Below are 23,025 nucleotides of genomic sequence, written 5' to 3' on the forward strand. Positions count from 1 at the left end.
CTGAGACAGGGTCTCACTCTGTCACCCAGGCTGGAGTGCAGTGGCATGATCTTGGCTCACTGCAACTTCCACCTCCTGGGCTCCAGTGACCCTCCCACCTCAGCCTCCTGTGGAACCAGAGGTGAGCACCACCATGTCAGGCTAATTTTTTATTATTGTTTTCTGTAGACACAGGGTTTTGCCCTGTTTCCCAGGCTGGTCTTGAACTCCTGAGCTCAAGTGATCTACCCACTTCAGCCTCCCAAAGTGACTGATTTCCTTTACTTAGAATATTCACTTAGTTAATTAGCTTAATTCCCATGTTATAACAGACTGTTCTTGTATGAATATCATACAACAGATTATAGGCTTGAGCCACTGTGCCCGACCCCTTGCTCCCTTTTGTTGCAAATTATTTTCATGTGATTGATGATTCCTGGTTGTTCTTTATTTATATTATTGAAGAATAAGGCTGTTCTTGTTATTTCCTCTGCCATCATGCACTTCTTACCCTGGATAAGAATGGTCATGCAAGCCTTGTGTATCAGAACAATGTATGGATTGAGAGGCTTTAGAATACATGCTAAGGCAGAGCTCAGCATGCTCCTTCCACCGTCTTCATTATGCCGAGATGAGGAGGACCTTCCACTGAAATATCACCCCATCCTGGAAGCCCTGTTCTTTCTAGGCATTTTCTCAGGCTTCTAGAGAATATTTGTCTGACTTCAGCTTGTAAACAAACATTCATACTGCTCCTTTTCCAATAGGGTTACAGGATTTACTGAAAAGGGAAGGAAAGTGTCACAAGTAGTCCCATGAATAGTTTGCCAATCCATTTCCTCAAGTTCTGATGCTTCTCAGTATTTATCTGCCAATACTGGGTATTGCTTCACCTTGAAACACGTCCTTCAACTCATCTGACTTCTCATGCATTGATTAATAATTTTCAGTTACAACTGGATTTTTTTTCATCGTTACCCAGTTGTTCCACGCACTCATTATGTAAAATTGGATAATTTGCTTTAGTTATGTGGCATAATGGAAAGTGAATAGACTTTGAAGTCTTACTGACCAGGGTTATTTTCTACCTCTCTCACTTACTGTTTTTTATATTTCTGAATAAGTTGCTTGGTCCCCCTGAATCCTAATTTTCTTTTCTCTAAAGTGGAAATGAGAATATATATCTGCAGGTTGTCAGGAGAGCTCAGACCATACACGTAAGGTGTCTGTCACTGTGCTTGCCACATGGAAAGTTGGTTCGTTCTCTCCTTTGCTCCCCTTCTTCCCCTCATTTAGTGCACTTTGCTCTTCTCCTTTCAGTTTTTTATTCCCATAATTGTTCTAGGAATGAGGCTTCATTTTCTCTTCTGAAAAATAGGAAAATGATAACTTTCTTCCTCACTGGAATTGTGTTGAGGCTCAAACGATGCTATTTTGTAAACTACAAAATACTCCTCAAAGACAAAGTGATACTATGATCAATAGCAATATTAATAATAGTAAACCATGCCATTATTTCATAAGGCAAAAGACTGTATATTATCTTTTCCATTACAAGATGATTCTGTGATGCACTACTTTTAAATTCTAAAACCCCATGTATCCTTGCTTATATCTATTTCCTAGAAGTGAGTGAATGTATGTGTTATGTTACATTGCATATTTACTAGAACTGATAATGATTCTGAATTGGTGACAAGGCTTAGTAGAAGTAAAAGAAATGTATTGGTAAATAACTTGTGACTGCATTTAGCCGGAGGTGTGTAACTGGAAAGCAGCCTTATCATTCAGTGTATGTTATCTCGCAGATGGCTGTGAGGTGCTGGGCAGAAAACGTCTAGCTTTGTGAAGATTTCTTCTCCACAGGCCCCTCCACTGGTGCCTCCATCCACAGATACATTTTTCTTTGGCAAAGCTCCCTATAGGTGGTCGATTTATTTGCTGCTTCTTAAATTGCTGTGGGCTCCTACTGTCACCTAGCTTAAGTGATGGGGTACAGACAGTAGGGTCCTCACTCTGGTGAAGGTTTGGGGGTCTTAGATTTCCACTGCCTTGCCCCTTGACTTTCGGTTCCTTTTTGAGTATCTATTGGAGTGATTCTTTATGCCAAAGGAGAGATTGAGAAGCTCGCCTGGACTAAGTTCTGACTCCATTGCAGGCCAGCCCTTTGTGAATCCCGATGGAACTCCTGCAATATACAACCCACCCACCAGTCAGCAGCCCCTGCGAAGCGCCATGGTGGGGCAGTCCCAGCAGCAGCCGCCACAGCAGCAGCCCTCGCCACAGCCCCAGCAGCAGGTCCAGCCACCGCAGCCACAGATGGCAGGCCCTCTGGTCACTCAGGTAAGGGGCTGGTTGGAGGGCAGAGAAGAGAAGTACCCTGAGATGAAGGCTGCATAGTCCTCAGAGCAGCAGAGAATCAGGGAGAAGGGTATATTTCCACTCAAGCCTCATAAATAAAACCTGGCAGCAGAGAGTTCTTTGCGGATGGACAGGATTTAATCTGGATTCTTAAGTTTAGATAGAGGTGAGTGCCCCATCCAGTAACTTGCAAGTTGAAAGCATGAAAGTAGGGAGAACAAATGATATTTTTCTTTGGTCTAAATGTCATTTTTTTAATGTATGGAGGAGCCTGTATCTTAGACTGAACGCTAGGCGTTTGTGTCATCTCCCTCCCTCAGTCCTGTCACAGATCAAATGCTCATGTCTGCCAAGAGTCAGGACTGAATTCTTCATCAATGGGAAGAACGGAAATTAGTCAATTCCAAGGAGGACTGGCTGTTCCTACATACTTCCCTTAGAGAGAGGCATTGCCACCCTCCTTTGCTGGAAAGACACAAAGACGTGTCAACAGAAACCTGTAGGCTGCCAGAGTGAAACGCTTTCTAAATTTTTGATATTACTTCTTTGTTTTGGGACAATATTTTCAGACCCAGAGGATGTAACCAACAATATCAAATGTACATCAATAACTTCTTTAAAAAAATCACTAAGTGCAAATGGGCCTCACTCAACAATGTCTGGCTCTGTTCTTTCAGAGCCTTGACTTTTCCTCAGTGGTGGATTCCCCTCTCTGGAGTGCACTGAACCTATGAAGGACAGGGGCATGCTTCTTGTGAGATTTCAACCCCAGTGCTTTTCTGTTACCTGATCAATTTTTTCTCTCCTCCTGTCTGTCCAGGGGCTGCAGGCTTCCTCCCAATCAGTGCAATATCCAGCAGTCTCTTTTCCTCCCCAGCACCTCCTGCCTGTGTCTCCAACGCAGCACTTTCCCATGGTACTGTATTACGTGTATATTACTTTTTCCCCTAGTAGAGCATATTCACTGATTTTACTACTTTTCTGCACTGGCTGACACTGGGTGGATGCCCTGGGCTGACTGTGAGGGAGTATGTGTGAATGCCTCGTTTCTAACCTTACAGCCCAGCTCTGCAAAACAATGGTTTCCTTCCTGTCGTCTGTCTGTCCCATGCTGAGTGCTTCTGTGGTCTGGTACCCTTTTAAGAGTATACCAGCTAAGCAGGAAGTGAATGCCTTCAGAGTTAGAAATCAGGAGCAGAGAGATACAGGAATTTGGCATGAGGGTTTGAGGAAGATCTCAAAGATGGTGTTGGGATGAGAACCATTATCACCCTGTGCTGATGTAGGTGTCCCCAGGATTCCAAACTCCCAATTTTCTTTCATTTTTTTTCCCTCAAGTCACTAGGTCATTTTGAGCGACAGATTAAAGAATGAGCATTGTGGCTGGGTGCAGTGGCTCACGCCTGTAATCCCAGCACTTTGGGAGGCTGAGTTGGGCAGATCATGAGGTCAAGAGATCAAGACCATCCTGCCCAACACAGTGGAATCCCACCTCTACTAAAAATACAAAAGTTAGCTGGGTGTGTAGGTGTGCACCTGTAGTCCCAGCTACTTGGAAGGCTGAGGCAGGAGAGTCGCTTGAACCTGGGAAGTGGAGTTTGCAGTGAGCCAAGATCATGCCACTGCACTCCAGCCTGACAACAGAGTGAGACTCCATCTTGGGGAAAAAAAGAAAGAAAGAAAGAAGAAACGAAAGAGAGAGAGAGAAGAAAGAAAAGAAAGAGAAAGAAAGAAAGAAAGAAAGAGAGAAGAAAAAGAAATAAAGAGAAAGAGAGAAGAAAGAAAGAGAAAGAAAGAAGAGAAAGAAAGAAAGAGAAAGAAGAAAGTTAGCTGGGCATGGTGGCGCGTGCCTGTAATCCCAGCTACTCAGGAGGCTGAGGCAGGAGAATTGCCTGAACCCAGGAGACGGAGGTTGCGTGAGCCGAGATTGCGCCATTGCACTCCAGCCTGGGCAACAGAGCTGAACTCCGTCTCAAAAAAAAAAAAAAAAAAAAAAAGAAAGAAAAAAGAAAGGAAAGAAAGAAAAGAAAGAAAGAAAAAAAAAAAAAAGAGGGAAAAAAAGAAAAAAAAAGAAAGAAAGAAAGAAAGAAAGAAAGAAAGAAAGAAAGAAGAGAAAGAAGAGAAAGAAGAGAAAGAAGAGAAAGAAGAGAAAGAAGAGAAAGAAGAGAAAGAAGAGAAAGAAAAGAAAGAAAAGAAAAGAAAAGAAAGGAGGGAGGGAAAGAAAGCTCCTAAATTTCAGATCAGGCCAGTGAACAAATACTCCCTAATATAGGAATGTAATCCCACCCAGCCCATTGGTGATACAGGTCCTGGCTCCATCTTTGCAGCAGCACTGAGGGTGATGAGTTTGAGTGGTTCTGCCTTATGCGTGCTCTCCAGAGGCGGATTCTGTGGTTCCTGCTGGGAAGACAAGCTGACCCTTCAGGACAGAATATCAAGCCTTCCTTGTATGCAATGCCATCCTGGGGAGCCTGTGTTTTCAGTGGAAAAAATAAGAATTTGTTTCCATTGAAAGAGAAAGATTTGGATCAAAATTTTTGCCATCTCTGACCCTTGGGATGATTAATTGTTCTCCTGTTATGTTCTGGCTGAAGAATTATTTTATTTTATTTTAATTTTTCCAAATTGTACTTCCCTTCTCTCCAGCAACTCCAAACGTGTCCTGTGTCTTCCTCTCTTGCTACCAAGCTGATCCCACAAATTCCCACATTTATTTCCATGACTTGCAGAGAGACGATGTGGCAACACAGTTCAGCCAGATGACCTTGAGCCGGCAGTCCTCGGGGGAGACTCCTGAACCCCCATCAGGTCCTGTCTACCCGCCCTCCCTTATGCCACAGGCAGCCCAGCAGCCAAGCTATGTCATCGCCTCTACAGGCCAGCAGCTTCCTACAGGAGGATTCTCAGGCTCTGGCCCTCCCATCTCCCAGCAGGTCCTCCAGCCCCCTCCCTCACCACAGGGATTTGTGCAACAGCCTCCACCTGCACAGGTAGGTGTGCTTCCTCATGGCTGTGACCTACAGCTGATTTTTGATGCATTTTGACCTTTATCTTTCTATGTAGAATGTAACCAGATTCAATCCCTTTCTCATTTGTGTTAATACTCCTCACCAACAGGAAGCAGTGCATTTTTTCCACTCATCAGTTGTTCAAAATTACAGGGCTCAGAAAGTGATTTGATTGAAACTGATCCAACTGCCCATGGAAACAACAGGGGAATATCCCATTTTCCAGGCTGCTCACACAGAGACCATAAGAAAGCATTCTCTGCCATGCGATATTCTGCTCAGGGGATTGCCCAGGAAGGAAATGCCTTGGAAAAGGGAAAGGTCCAGACCTGGGGGACCTTCAACACTCTCTTGCCACTACTCCAAAAATGTGTTTTTTCCTTTCTTATCAATTCATAAGCATTTTCTGGAGCTAACCTGGTGCTCCAGGCAGGAGATCCTCTATGAATATAAAGGAGGAGGGTAAGCTGATATCCACAGTCCTTTTCTCTCCCTAAGGGAAAGCAGAGCTCATGCTTCTCTCACAGGTAGCCATTAATCATATTTAATTGACTTGAGCATGTAAGACACCACAGATCACTGATTTTTACTGTCTTCTCAAAGACTGATTATGTGTTACTGTTCACCACCAAACATCTCTGGTGCTCTCTTGGGTATCCCCTGCAGAATATTGGAAGTGATTACTGTCAAGATATAAAATGCACAGAGGCATTTTCTGGTCCATTTTCAAGTCACACAGATCCCAAGAAAATTCCATCCTAATTATGAAGTATTGCATTGGATGAGCTGTTCAAAGTGCAGTGTCACCTTTGTACCATTTGTTTCACTGCCTTAACATCTTGAATAAATTATTTTCTTTTCAAGCCACACAAAACCCTCTACCATGAAATAATTGTCACTAAATTGTTCATTTTATTTTGAGTGATTAATTAATAGTTCATCTTCAGTTGCCTTCTCTGTAATATCTCTTCATAAGTAGGATTTTAAAAGATGTGTAAAATAAGTTTAAGTTACAGGAGAAAGGGATTCATTAATATATTGATAATTTTACCAATAAATTAAATACCTCAAGCTTAATTATTAGGAAAAATAATTTAGCTTTTTTGGCCTAAAAAGCACTTAAGTGTCCTTGCTAGTTTCTGCTGACAAAAAAAAAATAGTTAGCAAGATGTTTAAATTTAAAAGAAAAAAAATACATAAAATAAAAATTAGTCAGGTTTGGTAGCTCACACCTGTAATGCACTTTGGAAAGCTGAGGCAAAAGGTGTACTTGAGCCTGGGAGTTCAAGACCAGCCTGAACAATATAGGGAGACTTCATCTCTGCAAAAAAATAAAAAATATATATAGCTAGGTGTGGTGGCACATACTTGTGGTTTCACCTATTTGGGAGGCTGAGGTGGGAGAATCACTTGAGCCTGGGATGTCAAGGCTACAGTGAGCCATGACGATACCACTACACTCCAGCCCAGGACACAAGGCAAGACCCTGTCTCAGAAAATGAAATAAATAAATATTTAAAAATGAAAGTCTTTCTTCACTGAAGATATTTTCATATTAATCAGGGCAGAAGCAAAAACAATTCATATCCCCTGTTGTGTCTGTGACAGAAATACTTTCATTCCTTCTTCAGTAGGTTTAAGATAGAAAGAGAGGGAGGTATCCATGGTTCATGATCAGTCTAGACATATATGAACTTCTTTTTGAAGAATCACAGATAAAGATGTAGGCTACAGCCCACAGAAACTTTTAATTTAGTACATATTTGAAAATCTGATCACTCAACTATGGAACAATGAAAATAACTTAGTTCAGATTCAGCCCACAACCATATGTGGAAATCTGTTAAATTTCTGCAGAAAATGAATCTATATAATAAATGTGAAGGTCGATTTCATCTGACCCATCATGTGTGCTTTCTAAATGTCCCCTGGAAAGGTGAAGTGGGAAACACATGGATGAGGCAAAGAGAATTTGAAGAAGGGACATGGGAGAAGTGTGAATGTATAAAACATGTCCCTTCTTTCTTTTCCCTCCTAATCCACTCATTTTTAGATTCTCGATATTTTAACGTGATTGATTGAACATATACATTTTCTCCTTTTTGGGCCATCCTTACTGCTTTCTCCCTTTACTTCTCTCCTTTCAAACCTTTCATGCTGATCTTTTAAAAGATTGCTGTTAACCTGGCTTCCTTTCCATTCTCTTTGATTGAGGATGAGGATAGACCAAGAGCTCATTTTCTTTATCTGGTTGGGGATCACAGTTCCTAAGAGCTGACCAAAGTGCCACCTTGGAGTGGTGCTGGATACAATTAGCCAAATCTCTAGCACAGCTTTCAAAGGTATCACAGAAGCTATGTCTGGGGAAAAGAACAAAAACAAACAACAAAATTGAATTAATAAAAAATCTTATTTACATGCAGTTGTACTTTTATCCTAACCGTTAGTCCTCATTAGAATGTTTGCAACTATAAATTCCTTCGTTCCTGAGCGTATTTTATGTTTTATATTGAACATAGGAGGGAGATCAAGGAATAGATACCACATTCATGAGCTTACATTTAATCAAGACACAGTCTTTTCTAAAGGAACAAAATGTTATTCCCTAAAAGACATGTAAATATAAATGCTGACAAATAAATTAGATGATAGTTGTTCTTATTCTTACTATTGGGAGGCATCTGATGTATAATGATAGTCATCTTTAATAGCACCACAATTTGCCAGAGTATAGCTAAATGCTATTATTACTCCAGAATTACTTGTTTTTTTTTTTTATTGTTATAAACTGCCTGACAAAATAAGAGAAAAGTAGTAAGCTCAAGTCACTATGAATAAGGCATGCAATGAATTAGTTGCCAGATACTGACCCAAGCTTGCTTTAGACTCATTCAGCCTCTTGTCCTTGAATATCCATATATTATATAACCACAGCTATAATTCACCATGATTCCATGAAATTGCAGAGTTACAGGAGTTACAGATTCACACAGATTGTTATATTTTGTTCCCACTTTATCCTCAGGCAGTAAAATATGTTATATGTGTTTCAATAGCAACATTGAAATAGAAGAGTGCTTCTTATGTGACCTGAGCAAATCAGAAAACAAAATAACCATGAAAATCACAGTTCTCAAATAATTGGCTTGTAATGTTATTCTGTGTATCTAATATTTGTAGGCTGTCTACTTGGGTACCTCAGTTGTCATTTTAGAGAATATAATAGGAGAAAACTCAGGAGCCTGAAGAGGGAAAATCATTAACTAAGATTAGTAAGAAAGTGGCCTTAATATAAATAACCTGAGGCAGTCAAAGTCTAACAGATCAGAGAACATTTGATTTGGATCATAATCAAGTAGTCAGAATACTTTTATTCATTCTCAGTCATAAGAAAGCTAAGAAGGTAGCATAAACAGGATTTTACAAATCTTATTTCTCTTTTTCGATTGAACATACATTTTTTTGAATAGTGGTATGTCCCAATCATGCTTCAATGTGCTTTAATAGACTACTGTATTTCATAATTGCATTCTCTGCTCCTTTTAGGCTAGAGATCAGCAGTTTTCATGTCTCACCTCTGTTTCCATTAGAAAAGCAATTCAAGTTATATATAATATTTAAAATGTAAGTTTTTATTGTTGATGATAACTGTTTTACTCTCTCTTGTTTCATCTAAAAAACCCACAAAAGGCTTGTTTTAAAACAACCATTTTGTGAGCAGTTGAGCAGGATTTATCACAGATGGCTCACCTCTGCTCCATGTAGCCAGGGTAGCTTGACTGGGGCTACCCCTACATGCCTAGAACTTGAGGGTAACCAGTCAATTGGAGGCACGTGCTCCACACATGGGCTCTGCAGCAGAATAGTCTGGACTTCATCTCTCAGCTGGGTTCCCCGCCTACAGGCGTGGAAGTGGCAAGTCTTCTTTAGGATCAGGCTTGAAAGTTTCAGACATCATTTCTGCCTCACTGCATTGGTCCAAGAAAGTCACAGAACCAGGTCAGATTGAAGGTTTGGGGAATGGATTTTGCCTCTTCATGGGAGAAGTAGCATGCCCATACACATAGGCATGGGAGAAGTTTGTGGTGGCCATCTTCACAACCTACCACAATTACAAGACAAAAACATAATTTATGTTTAAAAATTTACATGACCGTTCTCATTCTCTGCTTTCTTCCCCCTGTCTTCCTCAGATGCCTGTCTATTATTATCCATCTGGTCAGTACCCTACCTCAACCACACAACAGTACCGGCCCATGGCCTCAGTCCAGTACAATGCCCAGAGGACTCAGCAGATATCACAGGCAGCACAGCAAGCAGGTACTTAGAATCTGTTTCCCATTTTCTTCTCAACCCACTTATTTTTGCTGGTGAATCTTGGACTCTTTGGATGAGTGTTCAAGCTTGGCAATTTAAATCAGCACATTTCCTCTACCCAGAGAAGATAACAAAGCTTTGATTGACTCTGTGTGGAAAAGTAGTAGGTACAAGAAGGTGAAGCATACGTCAGACTAGCGCCCCTGGCATGCATGCTAAACAGTCTACGTGAATTATTTCTTGATCCTTCTTCCGTTAAAGCAGAAAGTCAACCACGTTTTTACCTTTCTAGTTCAGATCTCCTTTCAATTTTTTTTTTTTTTTTTTTTTTCCGTTTTCAATTTGAAGAGAGTACTTTCCCCTGTTCTTAAGGCTAGGGAACCAAATTAGGTTGTTTTAATACCGTGCTAAAAGATACTGCCTTTAGAAGAAGGCTACTGAGAATGCAGCGTGTCTCCGTGGAACTGTGACTCCATGGTTCACTTTCATGATGGCCACATGCCTCCTGCCCAGAGCCCGGCAGCCGCTGTGCAGTGGGAAGGGGGGCCGATACACTGTACGAGAGTGAGTAGCAGGTCTCACAGTGAACCGGTCTCTTTCCCTACTGTGTCACACTCCTAATGGAATGCCGTTGCCCAGAGAGCAGCAGGAACCCGACAGGGCTGAGTGACTTGTGCTAGGGAGAGGTTTGTGTCATTCCTGCTGGCCAAACTGCGGGAAAAACTGCTAATTGTCATGCTGAAGACCGCCTGACGGGGAGACTCTGCCTTCTGTAAGTAGGTCATGTAAAGAGCACGTGCTCCTTGCTGCTGCTCATAGATGCCTGCTTCGTGATCTGATTTCTAAACTGACTCTATGTTATGCATATGTCATGTGTACAGATACATGTATGTAATATATACGTAATATGTACCATTTTGATAAGCTCTGAAAAAAAAAAGTGCAGTTCTTGCCAAGGATCAGCACCAATCACAGACACCCTAAGAATACTAATGCTGACACTGCTGGCATCCTGTCAGATTGGAGAAAAAATTAAAATCCTCCGTTTGTGGATGGCTACATGTTCTTTGGTTTATCTCATGGCCTATTTAAAGTCTGCGGGTGAAGAATTAGAGAAACCTGTGTCCTCCAGCCAGATTTTGTCTTGTTTCAGCACTGTGTTAGTTTGTGAAGAATATATTTGACCTCTGAATTGACTTTAGACTTTTACAGTAGACTTTTACAGTGTTCTGAGAACACTAATGGGTTTCAAATAACTAGCTATTTTAAGAAAATCGCTTGGCAATATTTTCTCTGACTTGTGGAAAATGTTATCTTTATCATTTTGGTGGTGACTGTGCTATCAGGTTAGATATATGCTATAGCAATGTATTGCATTCTGCACTATCTTATTTTATGCTAACGTTGATTGAAAGATTAATTTATAATCTTGAGGATCTTGGTTTAGAGGTTATGGGGAAGTTTTCTTCTTGGTTACCAATGGCTTTAGAAGAAGAAAGATGTAGCTATCTAATTATAATGATTTTTTATTAGGTTTGGTGCCCTTGTGTGGCAATTTTAAAAGAGATTATTTCAGTCTTGTGGTAGAGTGTCATCACAGAAAGAAATGCAGTTACAAAACATGGTGGAATCCACTAAACCTATAAACTCTAGATCTATGTGAGGGGATGAGAAAGTTAGACAAATATGCTAACTGGGCAACAGAATTAGATTTCAAAAAGTCGAGGCCTCCCCCACTGACTTCTACATTGCTTTTTCTCCTCTGCACTAACTTCATTAGTAGATGTCAAAACAAGAGACAATAGGTGAGATATTTTTTACTGTTTCATAAAACGCAATAGGAGAACTTAGGGTTGTGGAAACACCCTTCCCCATCTAGTTAGAGCGACCTAACTGGCTCCAACTACATTCCATGGAAAACTGGTGGCTTCTGTTTGTCACATGTTCCCACATCACCACAAAAAATGATACTCCTAAGGTGATATTAATAATACTGTAATGAGAAGCGTGCACTCCAGAGCAGCATCAAGCTCAATATAGCAGCAAGGCAGTGCCTAGGGTGTCAAGGAAGTGGGTGTCAGTTAATGCAGCCTGTACAGGGTGAGGAGGTGAGAACAGTGAAATGATCATGAACAATATTGTCCCCAGAAATGATGGCATTAGTGTACACATGCAGACTGAGACCTTTGAGCTCTCAGTTTTTGTTACCACCACACTGGAGACCTGGCCTAAAATCCCAACACAGTTTCCACTACAGTGCTGAATGTATCCAGTATCTGGGGAAGCAGATGGTGTTCCCTGACCTTACAGAGAATAACTTCTGCTAATAAAATCCAAGTAACCTAGCCCGCATAATGGCTCTTTGAGAGTCCGTAGAGGCTCTGGGTCCTACAACCGGGAGATGTTTTGTTAAGCCTAGTGAGACTAAGAGAACTTTCCAAATGGACATGGCAGTCATTTGTGAGAGCAACTCTCTGTTGATGGACTATCTCATAGAAGAAAGAGCCTTTTTAGATAATTATAGAAGTTATATTTTCTGGAGTAACTAGAAGATAAGACTTCTCCATCTTTAAGTCAAACTATGGGCTACTGTCAGCCTGTCACCCTCCCACAGTGACGTTTTGACTTGTTCTTCCGCCTGCCTCCTGCAGTCGGGTGTCTTAAGATCTGACCCTCTTCCATCTTCATCTGATACTAACACCAGATTGTGTCATAGCATCCTCAGCTGTCACACAGTTAAATATTAGAGTGGGACAGAATTATGTCAGTTAAAGCCAAATGAGATTTTAATCTGAATTTGCTTCTTGGCACTGTTCTTAATCTCTATTTAATTGCAGTAAAAAGCATCTCTTCCTTTTCCTATACTCTTGCCAGAATTGAAATCTCTGTCAGTTACTCCATATTTTCTAGGACTCAAAACTCTACACAGTTAATTTTTATAAGGTGAACTGGACACTCTATTATTGATTAAACAGGACACCTGTGTTTCCGTGAGGCCCAGTAGGGAGACATAAGTTCTTTATTCTGGTGATTTTGTACTCTTTATCCAATCAGCATATAGTAAAAGGCCCTAAGTATGTGGAAGAGAAAGCCTATGTGGGCGTTGATTATAAATAAAGAGCACTAATGTTGGGGCTGGGCGCAGTGGCTAACACATGTAATCCCAGTACTTTGCGAGACCTAGGCGGGTGGATCACCTGAGATCAGGAGTTCGAGACCAGCCTTATCAACAGGGTGAAACCCTGTGTCTACTAAAAAAACACACAAAAATTAGCCGGGCACGGTGGCTGGTGCCTGTAATCCGAGCTACTGGATTCTATTCAGGAGACTTGCTTGAACCTGGGAGATGGAGGCTGCAGTAATCCAAGATGGCTCCAGTGCACTCCAGCCTGAAAGACAGGAAGACTCTGTCTCAAAAAACAAAAACAAAAAACAAAACACTAATGTTGAGAACGTTTGGAGAAATCAAATGGCAGAGTTGCAAAATGATATTTGGAATTTGTAGCTACATTTGTGAGAAAAATAAAAGCCTTCAATTTACAAATGTCTCCAACAGAAGAATTTGTTTATTGCCAATCTGACATTATCAGGTACCTCCAATAGTGGAAAGACAGTTTTCTTTCTGAGGGAATTATTGATAACCCAAGTCTGTGTAGAAGAGCAGTTATCAGGATAGGTGCACTACCTCGTGCCTATAATCCCAGCACTTTGGGAGGCTGAAGTGGGCAGATTGCTTGATCCCAGGAGCTCAGACCAGCCTCACCAACATGATAAGACCCTATCTCTACAGAAAATAAAAAATTAGCCAGGCATGGTGGTGCTAGCCAGCAGTCCCAGCAACTTGGAGGAGTAAAAAAATCACTAGGATAAAGAGCCTATGTCTCCCTACTGTGCCTTAGGGGAACTCAGGTGTCCTATTTAGTCAGTAGTAGAGTGTCCAGTTCACCTTATAAAAATTCATTGTGTAGAATTTTAAGTCGTGATGTGAGAGGATTGCTTGAGCCTGGGAGTTTGAGACTGCAGTCAGCCATAGTCATGCCATTGCACTCCAGCCTAGGTGACAGAGCAAGGTAAGAGAAAGAGAAAGAAGAAAGAAAAAAAGAAGGAAGAAGAAAGAAGGAAGGAAGGAAGGAAGGAAGGAAGGAAGGAAGGAAGGAAGGAAGGAAGGGGGAAAGAATAAGGAAGGAAGGGAGAGAAAGAGAGAGAAAGAAAAAGAAAGAAGAAAGGAGAGAGAGAGAGAGAGAGAAAGAAAGAAAGAAAGAAAGAAAGAAAGAAAGAAAGAAGGAAAAGAAAAGAAAGAAAGAGGAAAGGAAGGGGAAGGAAGAGAGAGAGAGAGAAAGAAGAAGGATGGAAGGGAGAGAAAGAGAGAGAAAGAAAGAAAGAGAAAGAGAAAGAAGAAAGAAAAAGAAAGAGAAAGGAAGAAAAGAAAGAAAGAGAGAAAGAGAAAGAAAGAAGGAAGGAAAGAAAGAAAGAAAGAAGGAAGGAAGGAAAGAAAGAAGGAAGGAAAGAAAGAAAGAAGAAAGAAAGAAAGAAAGAAAGAAAGAAAGAAAGAAAGAAAGAAAGAAAGAAAGAAAGAAGAAGAAAGNGGAAGGAAGGAAGGAAGGAAGGAAGGAAGGAAGGAAGAAAAGAAAGAAAAGAAGGAAAGAAAAAGAAAGAAAGAAAGAAAGAAAGAAAGAAAGGAAAGAAAGAAAAGAAAAGAAAAGAAAAAGAGAAAAGAAAAGAAAGTTATTAGGTTATGACTTGTTTGTAAAAAGATTGTAGTTTTAAAATCATTCTGTGTTTGAAAGACTTAGAAGTGAAAATATCTTGACTCAGAACAGTTTCTCAGTGTTCAGATATTGAAAGGAAGTGCTGATAAACATTCATTCCTTAATGTTTTAAGTTTATTTTAGTAGTTAGTTATCATGCCACTTTTAGTTAGTACCTGTGTTGCTATAGTTTTATTCTTGTTGAAAAACATATTGAAGGCCACAAAAATATTAGCAATCATTACATCTGCCATTGATTTGGGATCTCTTATGGGCTAGTTTAATCACTACTACAATTTTACAAGGGAAATATTGTGTTCCTTCTTTGCAAATAGGTGAAACTATTGCTCAGGGAGGCAAAATAAGTTATCTTGGGTCTCAAGGTTAACTGTGTTGGGGAAAAGCACCCAGGCAAGACTGGCATTATGCCATGTGTTAAGCATTTTATTGGAACAACTTAAACACAGTTACTAGTTTTGCCTTTATATGCTAACATGGATTATCATATACAAACTGGCATGTGGGAAATAAACCAGCATGTCCATGTTACAGAGGTAGGTAATATTTAATTAATTGTTCAAGTATACAGGTTGACCTAAAAGCAGGAAATACAAGAGCCTTGTACTTCTGCCTCTCTGCTGAGCTTGGGGTTCCATACTACTTTATAGAGCTGGTCAATAACAACAAATGACAGAAAGCAGCTGAGACATTTACATTCAGATCACACATTAGAAAGGAAAATAAAACAAAAAAACACTTCCTCTTAGATGGTTTCCAGCTCCAAATTTCCTTTGAAATTTGACATAAAAAGAAACATATTTCACACCATTCTCAGCTCTCCAAAAACTTGGTCATTCCTAAAAGCAACAAAAATGAACCTATGAAGTCCTAGGTGTGTTCTTAACTGTGAATTGGGGGAAGAATTTTGGTTTAGCGTCAGAATAACACTAGCCTTATAAAATGATTGGGAAAGTGTTTCTTCTTTTTCTGTTTTTGGAAAGAGATTGTATTAAACTGGTGCTAAATCTTCTTTAAATGTTTGGTAGAATTCCCCAATAAAACCATTTGACCCTGGAGATTTTCAGAAATATTTACTTAACTTTCTATTTTAAGATACTTCCTGAGCTGTAAATTATGAGTTAATTTTTTATCGTTATAGTATTCATATCATATATTTCATCTTTGCTTAGTTTGAGTAGTTTGTGATCACTAAGGACGTGGTGCATATCTTCTAAGTTGCTGAATTTAGCAGTATAAAACTGATAGTTGTATTTCTTTACTATCTTTTTATAGCTCCAGGATATGTTGTGATATCCTGATTCATTCCTGATATAGATGATTTTTAAATTCTCTCTTATTATTTTTGTCAGTTTTGCTGGATTTATCAATTTTGTTGATCTTTTCCAAGAACTAGCTCTCTATTACATTGACTTTTTTCTCTACTGTTTTAGATTCAATTTCATTGATTTCTGACTTATCTTTATCATTTTATTCCTTCTGTTCATTTTAGGTTTATTTTGCTCTTTTTTGGTTGTTTCTTGAGATAAGAAGTTAGATTTTTAATTTGAGATCTTTTCTCTTTTTTAATGTAAATATTTAATGCTATAAATTTCACTTTCAGTCCTGCTTTAACTGTGTCCCATAGATTTTGATGTGCTGTATTTTCATTTTCATTCGTTTGTATATATTTTTGAATTTTCTTTGAGACCTTGTCTTTGGCCCATGGATTATTTAGAAGTGTGTTGTTTAACACCCAAGTGTTTGGAGATTTTCCTTTTGTCTGTTATTGATTTTAGATTGTTTTTATTATAGTTCAAATAACATATTCTGTATAATTTCAGCTCTTATAAAATGGTTGAGGTGGTTTTATGGCCCATGATATAGCCTATTTCGTGAATGTTTCATAAGCACTTGAAAACACTGGGCATTCTGTGGCTGTTGGGTAGAATGTTCTCTATATATCAGCCAGATTAGGTTGGTTTATTTCGTTTTTCAAGTCTTCCCTATTTTTTTCTTCTTTTATATTTACAGTTCCACCCGTTGCTGAGAGGTAAATATTCACAACCCAACCATAAGACTTTCTGAGGCCCTGGAATGAATTTCAAGGCAAACGTTGCCTCCAGTGTCCCTGACAGGCAAGGACAGAGGAAGGACTTAGTTTTTCAGACCATGTTATCTTTTAGTTCCTTTTGCAATTGAATAAGATGTTTCATCACCTTAAAAAGTGTTAACATTTTATAAAAATAATCTGGAAGGTAAAGGTCCTCTGAACAGTGAGTGGGCTTTGGGTGAGCTGTTCCTATGAGCTGCTGCCTGCATCTGTCACTTGCCAGGCTTTCAGCCCTGTGGCTTAATGCTAGTAATAATAAATACTTTAGGTTTAGGTAGAATTATGAAGATGACTGTTTACAAAGGACAATTCAACAATTATGCCTTCTTCATAGACCAGGAGGATCTGTATTCTTGAATGCTGTAAGGATAGAACAATACAAAATCAAGACAGCTACATAGCAGAGTATGAAGGGTGAAGAAGAACATGAGGGAACCTTAAATTAGATTAGGCTGTAACTGCAGCAAATCATATGGATTCCGAAACTGTAGAGATATGTCTCACCTCTGCTTTAAAATAAAATCCCTTTTCTTCCCTCCCCTACTCTCAGCTATCTGCTGAATGATTCATTTTGTGTAAAAAGCAGTTTCATAGAGCATTTTTCCATTAAAATGTTTTACTTTTGAAATTACAGTTCAGGAGGAAGCCATGAAAAAGAAATCCTAAAAATGCACAGTATTGTAAAACCCCATGCAGCTTTTATGGGGCTCTCTTAAGCTGATTTAATGTACCTCTGCTCTGCGTGAGTAAGTGATGCTCCAATCTGCCTTGAAATAGGAGAGTTGGAATCTCTCATGGAAGACAATAGTGGAAGTCTTTGGAATATTCTGGAAGGTCTTTACTCACTCCTGTCACTCCCGTTTAAGACAAACCTCACTTTGGACTTTGTCTTCCAGTCTGCTCAACAGCCAGCATGAGATATGACTACTATAAATATAAATGGAGTTTAAATATTTAATTTTGCTAAATTAGGAAATTGAGGCTAGAAGGCCAGCCTCCTGTCCAACGCAATTTCTCTTGTCAGAGCCAGTGAGGAGCTTCTACCACTTTAGCACTTACAGATTTAATAACAGATACAGATTTCAGAAGCTCAGCAAGCTTATTCAGACAGTCTGACAAAGTTCGATTTGTCTGATTCTGCCCTGTCTATGTGAACTCAAAACCATCTAATACCTGCAAGTTGTAAAGAGAGCACACAAACAAGAGAAAACAATATCTCAACAATTTGGAAATATGTTATCACCCATGCCCACTCATAAGAAAGGAATTAGAGAGTCTCCAACTCTCAGAGTATAATATTTTTCCTCCCAGATTGAGAAGGTGGAAATGAGCCCTACAACAGGCTTCCTGTTTGTTCAGTTAATCAGAGACGCTAATGATGAATGCAGACAAATCAGGTTGCAATGGACTAAAAATACATGCAAATAAAAGACATAAAAAAGAATGGTGAGGGAAGAGGAAACCAGGTCAGGGAATGTATATCCTGTTTGTTTTATTTTGCTGACTGATACGATGATAACAGTATCAATCAAGAATCTGCAGACAGCACTCAGACCTTTGGGATCCAGATGCCATTGGATCAAACCTGTATTCTACATCTGAGGCAATCATGTGGTTTAAAGAGTTCTTTGGAGAAGAATTGTGAAATTGGAGGGTGTCAGCCTGTCAGAAATATAAACTTTAAAATAGGCCAGTTTTTGTTTCCCTCTGGTACAAAATTCAAAATGCCTTTCAAGTCTTTAGTTATAGTTCTTCAACTCCCTCTAGCTCTTCTGTACACAAATCAACTCTAAGTCTCTGAAGATTTCTAAAAACATCTTGCAAATGCTATCCCCAAGCCATCTTGTAGGAGATGAGAAGGTTACTATAGCCATGGCTCCTCAAACTTTAATGTGCATGTAAACCAGGATCTTGTTAAAATGCATTTCAATGCAGAAGCTCTGGAGTGTCTTGAGATTCTGCATTTTTAGCAAGCTCCCAGGCGATGCTGGTGCTACTGGTCTACTGTTTTGAGAGCAATGCAATAGATAGTACATTTTTATTTATGGCCAGCTCATATACAAGCTGTTGCAAAGGGAAGGGATCCGCCCAAATTCATTATTTGATTTGACATTATTTGTATTTGGCACAATTCTAATATTTCATAGTTAACATATCTAATCTCATGAATTAAAGCTAGTATTTAGAATTAATACGCTAATGTTTACAAATCCAAATTTTAAGAACAAATATGAATATGTGACTCCATGACATAGTAGACACTCATAAATGAATAAATAACATGTGTACATATTTCACGTGTACACATTTTAAAGTGTGTGTGTGTGTGAGACAGAGAGAGAGAGAGAGAGAGAGAGAGAGAGAAAATATTCATTTTAGCCAGTTCTCTTGGTGTTTTATTTTTCCCTTGTGGAAAGTATAGTGCTTCAGGTAAAGTTGTTGTGTGAATATTTAAAAGGTGAAAACAGAAATCTCTCACCCATCTAATTCAACTATAAATAAGAGCAAAACTGATTTGATATTATGAAATCAAATAGAATAACAGCCCAACAAATCAATTCATGTCAACAAATGAATATACACATTTTGTTTTTCAAAGTTCAAACACTTAAGGGATATGTCTCAGACCCTTTGGGAGATTTTCAAAGGCATAGTATGTTTCAATGTTGGTATGCCTAGTGATTTGGGAACTTCTACAAATTTAAAATAATAATACTCCCATCAAAGCTCATTTTAATTGTTTAGATGGCAGGAAATAACCAGGCTGTGAAAGTGTACCCCTATCACCCTTTGCTCCTGGCAGCTCTTTCCTTCAATCATTTTAGCTTACTCTTGAATGCGTAAAAGTGAAATGGACTTAGTGGCATGGCTGGCAGGAAGGTATGACTTTCTGTGGAACGTGTATATTTGAAAATAGACCAAAGCCACAATTCCTTTTCTGATAGTCCTGCATAGAAATTCAATAAATAGCAAGGTGTTTAGCTTTTTTGTTTCTTCTTTTAGAAGTAATGTTTCTGATATAATAGCGAGCTGTTAGTGTTAATAGCTCCAAGTAGGAAATAAGGTTATTGCCTCTTTAATGTTGTTCTGAAACACATTTGGGATGGGGCAAAATGTACCTTAATGGAATCTGCAAATTTATTTAACCAAAGCAGTTGAGTAAGGTTGACAGTGAATCCAATATTTTTAGCTTGACTGATTAATGTAATTGTCAATTTAATTGAGATAGATAGTACATTTTTCTCCTTCTCTCTACTCATTCTTAGTGGTTATGCTATTCATCATCTGAATTGTTTTTGCTCCTTGAGGTTGGCTGGAGATGGGGAGAAGGAGCTAAAAAAGAATTTGGAATACTGGTATGACCAATGAGATACATTAATTTATACAAGTAGGATTTTGCCTTTATACTTTAATTTGCCTTCCCTAAAATTTGATGATTCTTGAAAATGATGTATTTCATTAATTATCCAACATATAATTTACATACATTTTAATATTTAAAGTCCATTCATCTTTATATTATTATTTGAGAAAATAGGTATAACTAATAACACTCAGAGAAGCAATGCAGAAGTTGTTGCACTTGACAGCTCTAAGGACTTGATATATACTTTGGGTGCCTGCATTATTATATTTCCAAAAGCAGAGGGGTGAGTTCTTAAAGTGTGGTATGAAGGTTTAGTTGTCTGATGTCTGTTAACATCAGTGGGAGGAGTCACATGAATAAATCCTTGCGTAACATGCTGTTCTGAAAATATTACTTTGAAAAAGGTTTCTATGGAAATGTTCATGTGTTTCTTTCATTAATTGGTCAAATTATTCCATTTACAAAAATGGGAATGAGAAGTATTACACTGGGATTACGAGAAAAATTAACATTATTAAGAGCAATAAAAAGAATCATGCTATTTTTAGACCTAAAAATCTTACGCATTCCCAAAATGGTATAGATGGCCAGGTTCTCTCTGTCCCATAGGAGGTTAGAGTAAAAGGAATTTGTTCAGCACATTTGCAGTAATTGTTTAGCACTTTGTATTTTACGTGATTTTGAGTGTTTACATTTTCATTCGTTATGCAGTTAAGTACTACTGGCATTATTAGAATTTCTGCTTTTCTGTAAAGACAGAAAGTAAGACAAATTGTAGTATTATCTGTTTTCTTTACTGTACAAAAGAAAATGGAAAGCAGTCGTTTGTAAAAACAGAAAGAAAAAGGAGATTTGGATTAAAGATGGTAAGAAAAGAAAGGTGGCAAGTAAAGCATGCACATATACGTTATTGAAAACTCTAACATTTTAAGAGAGAAACTTGAATGCTTAAAAAAAATAAGAAACAAAATAACCCTAAAAAATCCAAACTACTTTTTCCAAGAGTCTGATTTACCTGATTATTTAACCGAATGAAATCATGACCCTCCTTTTTTCTTTTCTCCTCCTCTTACTTCTTATTAACTTTTTGCCAGCAATTTCTGCTCTCAGTTGTCACTTAGATCTATGAACTACTGTGATTTTCAGTCCCTCTTTTCTTTAAAAACACATTTAAAACAACCAACCAACCAAACAAACAAAACAACTTCTTCATTGTCTCTACCTCCTTCCCAACTCTAAGTCTGTTTTCTCATTGTATTTTCTCTCTTTAGCTCTTGGCTCTACACAACTTCTCTGCAGCTCTCTTTACACTCCCACTTTCTCCTTATATTAAATAAAATTTGCACTTCAAATTCAGGGTGCTGCTTATGTTATGTTTTAGTTGTCTGCATTTTTCTCTTTATCAATTCTTTTTCTTTCTATTCTGCACATGTCTCTCTGTTATGAGATAGGACACTTCATGATTCCAGAGACAGTGTCAATCTAGCAGTCAAATAATGAAGAAGAATTCCTTGGATTTTCTTTTTTTCTAGTACGATACCACAAAGAGTACCACACTATTCCCTGTTCACCTTCGTATCCCTAGAACCAACATAAATTTGGCCCTCAGGATTTGTGACTTCGCTTAGAAATTAGTTGTGATAAAAGAGTAAAGAGCATCTTGAGTAGTGTTATTTCTATGTGGCTTTCCAAATTTAGAGATGTAGTGATACCCATGGGAAAATTGTAAGGCTTTTGGATGGTGTTTAAATTTTTCATTTCCAAGAAGTTCATGTTTGCTTGAAAACCTTGGTGGTATTCCAACTTTGAATAGAAAGCAGTTTGAAAATTGCTGAACTTGTAAGGCACTGTCTCAGAAGTAAGCAGCCCTGAAAGATGCTGCTTTTTAAAACTCTTTCTTCATTCCACTGTCTTTAGACATGACTGCTTACTTCAGGGACATGAATACAAATTCAGCAAAACCAATCCGCATGGGCTCATTTTACTCATTACATCCTGGTTTGTCTCTTCCCCAGACCATCAGAATAAGATTAAAGGTTTAATCACCCCCTCCTGCTCTGAAATACCATGAGTCCTCCTGTCCAAATGAGTGGCACATAAGTGTAATGGTTCCACGGCAACAATCACTCTGACCCAGGAAGACTACAATACTGTCTGTAATTCACTGATTTTGTATAATTTTTTTTTTTTGAAGCCAAGCCTCACTGTTGGCAGGCTGGAGCGCCGTGGCACGATCTTGGCTTACTGCAACCTCTCTCTCCTGGGTTCAAGCGATTCTCCTGCCTCAGCCTCCCCAAGCCTCTGAGACTACAGGCGTGCACCACCACACCCAGCTAATTTTTGTATTTGTAGTAGAGCTGGGGTTTCACCATGTGGGCCAGAATGATCTCCATCTCTTGAGCTCATGATACACCCACCTTAGCCTCCCAAAGTGTTGCAATTACAGGCATGAGCCTGGCCAAATTAGTATAATACTAAAAGGAATACTGTAACTTATGCACTCTGTTTAGGGCCTATGCGAGTGACACTGATAAGTGGGTTCATTAGTTGGTTCAGTTGTTATCGTATGATTCCATGACTGAGGCATCTTTGCACATCTGGTCATTGGGAGAGTATGTTACCAACATGCAGTAGCCTTCACATTTACACTCCTGTCCAAAACCACAAAACCACCACAGACCTTCCTCGTGCTTTCATTTAGGTGCTATTCACAGTTGTCAGCCAATCCTTCCTGGTGGCAGTGATAATTTTGATGGCCCTTCAGTGACTCCCACCAATCCCTAATCATGGGGAAGATGCTTCATCATGGGGAAGATGTCAGCAGACATCATGATTCCCACACTATTTTTTCAAGGTACCTAGAGACTTGTAATTCTCCCAGATGCTCTTACTGCTTCCGGGATAGTTTGTTGCTGTGATTGTCGTAATAGGTCCAGCACAATTGCAGCCTTTATAAGCCACTGTGTCTCATAGTGGTTCTGAGAATAAAAAATAAATGGCAGAAAGAAGGCCCAGATTAAAATCAAAAGTACACTTTGCAGAATGCAGGATATGGCCGTGGAACACACATTTTGAGTATTGTAAGAATATGCAGTAAAATCTGTCACGTTCGCTCCACGTAGCTGTGCATGAATT

The 23,025-nt window shown here is 39.0% G+C and overlaps 1 protein-coding gene across 22 annotated transcripts in view; it reads left to right on the plus strand.

The window, feature by feature from the left end:
* The window catches only part of ARPP21 (cAMP regulated phosphoprotein 21), a 158,782-nt gene that overhangs the window by 97,287 nt on the left and 38,470 nt on the right, over positions 1–23,025 (plus strand). For 19 of the 22 annotated variants that reach the window (XM_017521769.2, XM_017521763.2, XM_017521766.2 and 16 more), the window contains 4 exons: positions 2,138–2,322; positions 3,161–3,256; positions 5,070–5,330; positions 9,542–9,668. In XM_017521769.2, the coding sequence (XP_017377258.1) occupies positions 2,138–2,322; positions 3,161–3,256; positions 5,070–5,330; positions 9,542–9,668 (669 nt within the window). Of the gene's footprint in view, positions 1–2,137; positions 2,323–3,160; positions 3,257–5,069; positions 5,331–9,541; positions 9,669–23,025 lie in introns of those variants that run through there. The other 3 variants (XR_005198945.1, XR_005198946.1, XR_005198947.1) reach the window with 1 other exon arrangement.

This window comes from Cebus imitator, unplaced genomic scaffold (assembly GCF_001604975.1).
Source record: "Cebus imitator isolate Cc_AM_T3 unplaced genomic scaffold, Cebus_imitator-1.0 Scaffold21, whole genome shotgun sequence".
In the NCBI taxonomy this organism is placed as follows: domain Eukaryota; kingdom Metazoa; phylum Chordata; class Mammalia; order Primates; family Cebidae; genus Cebus; species Cebus imitator.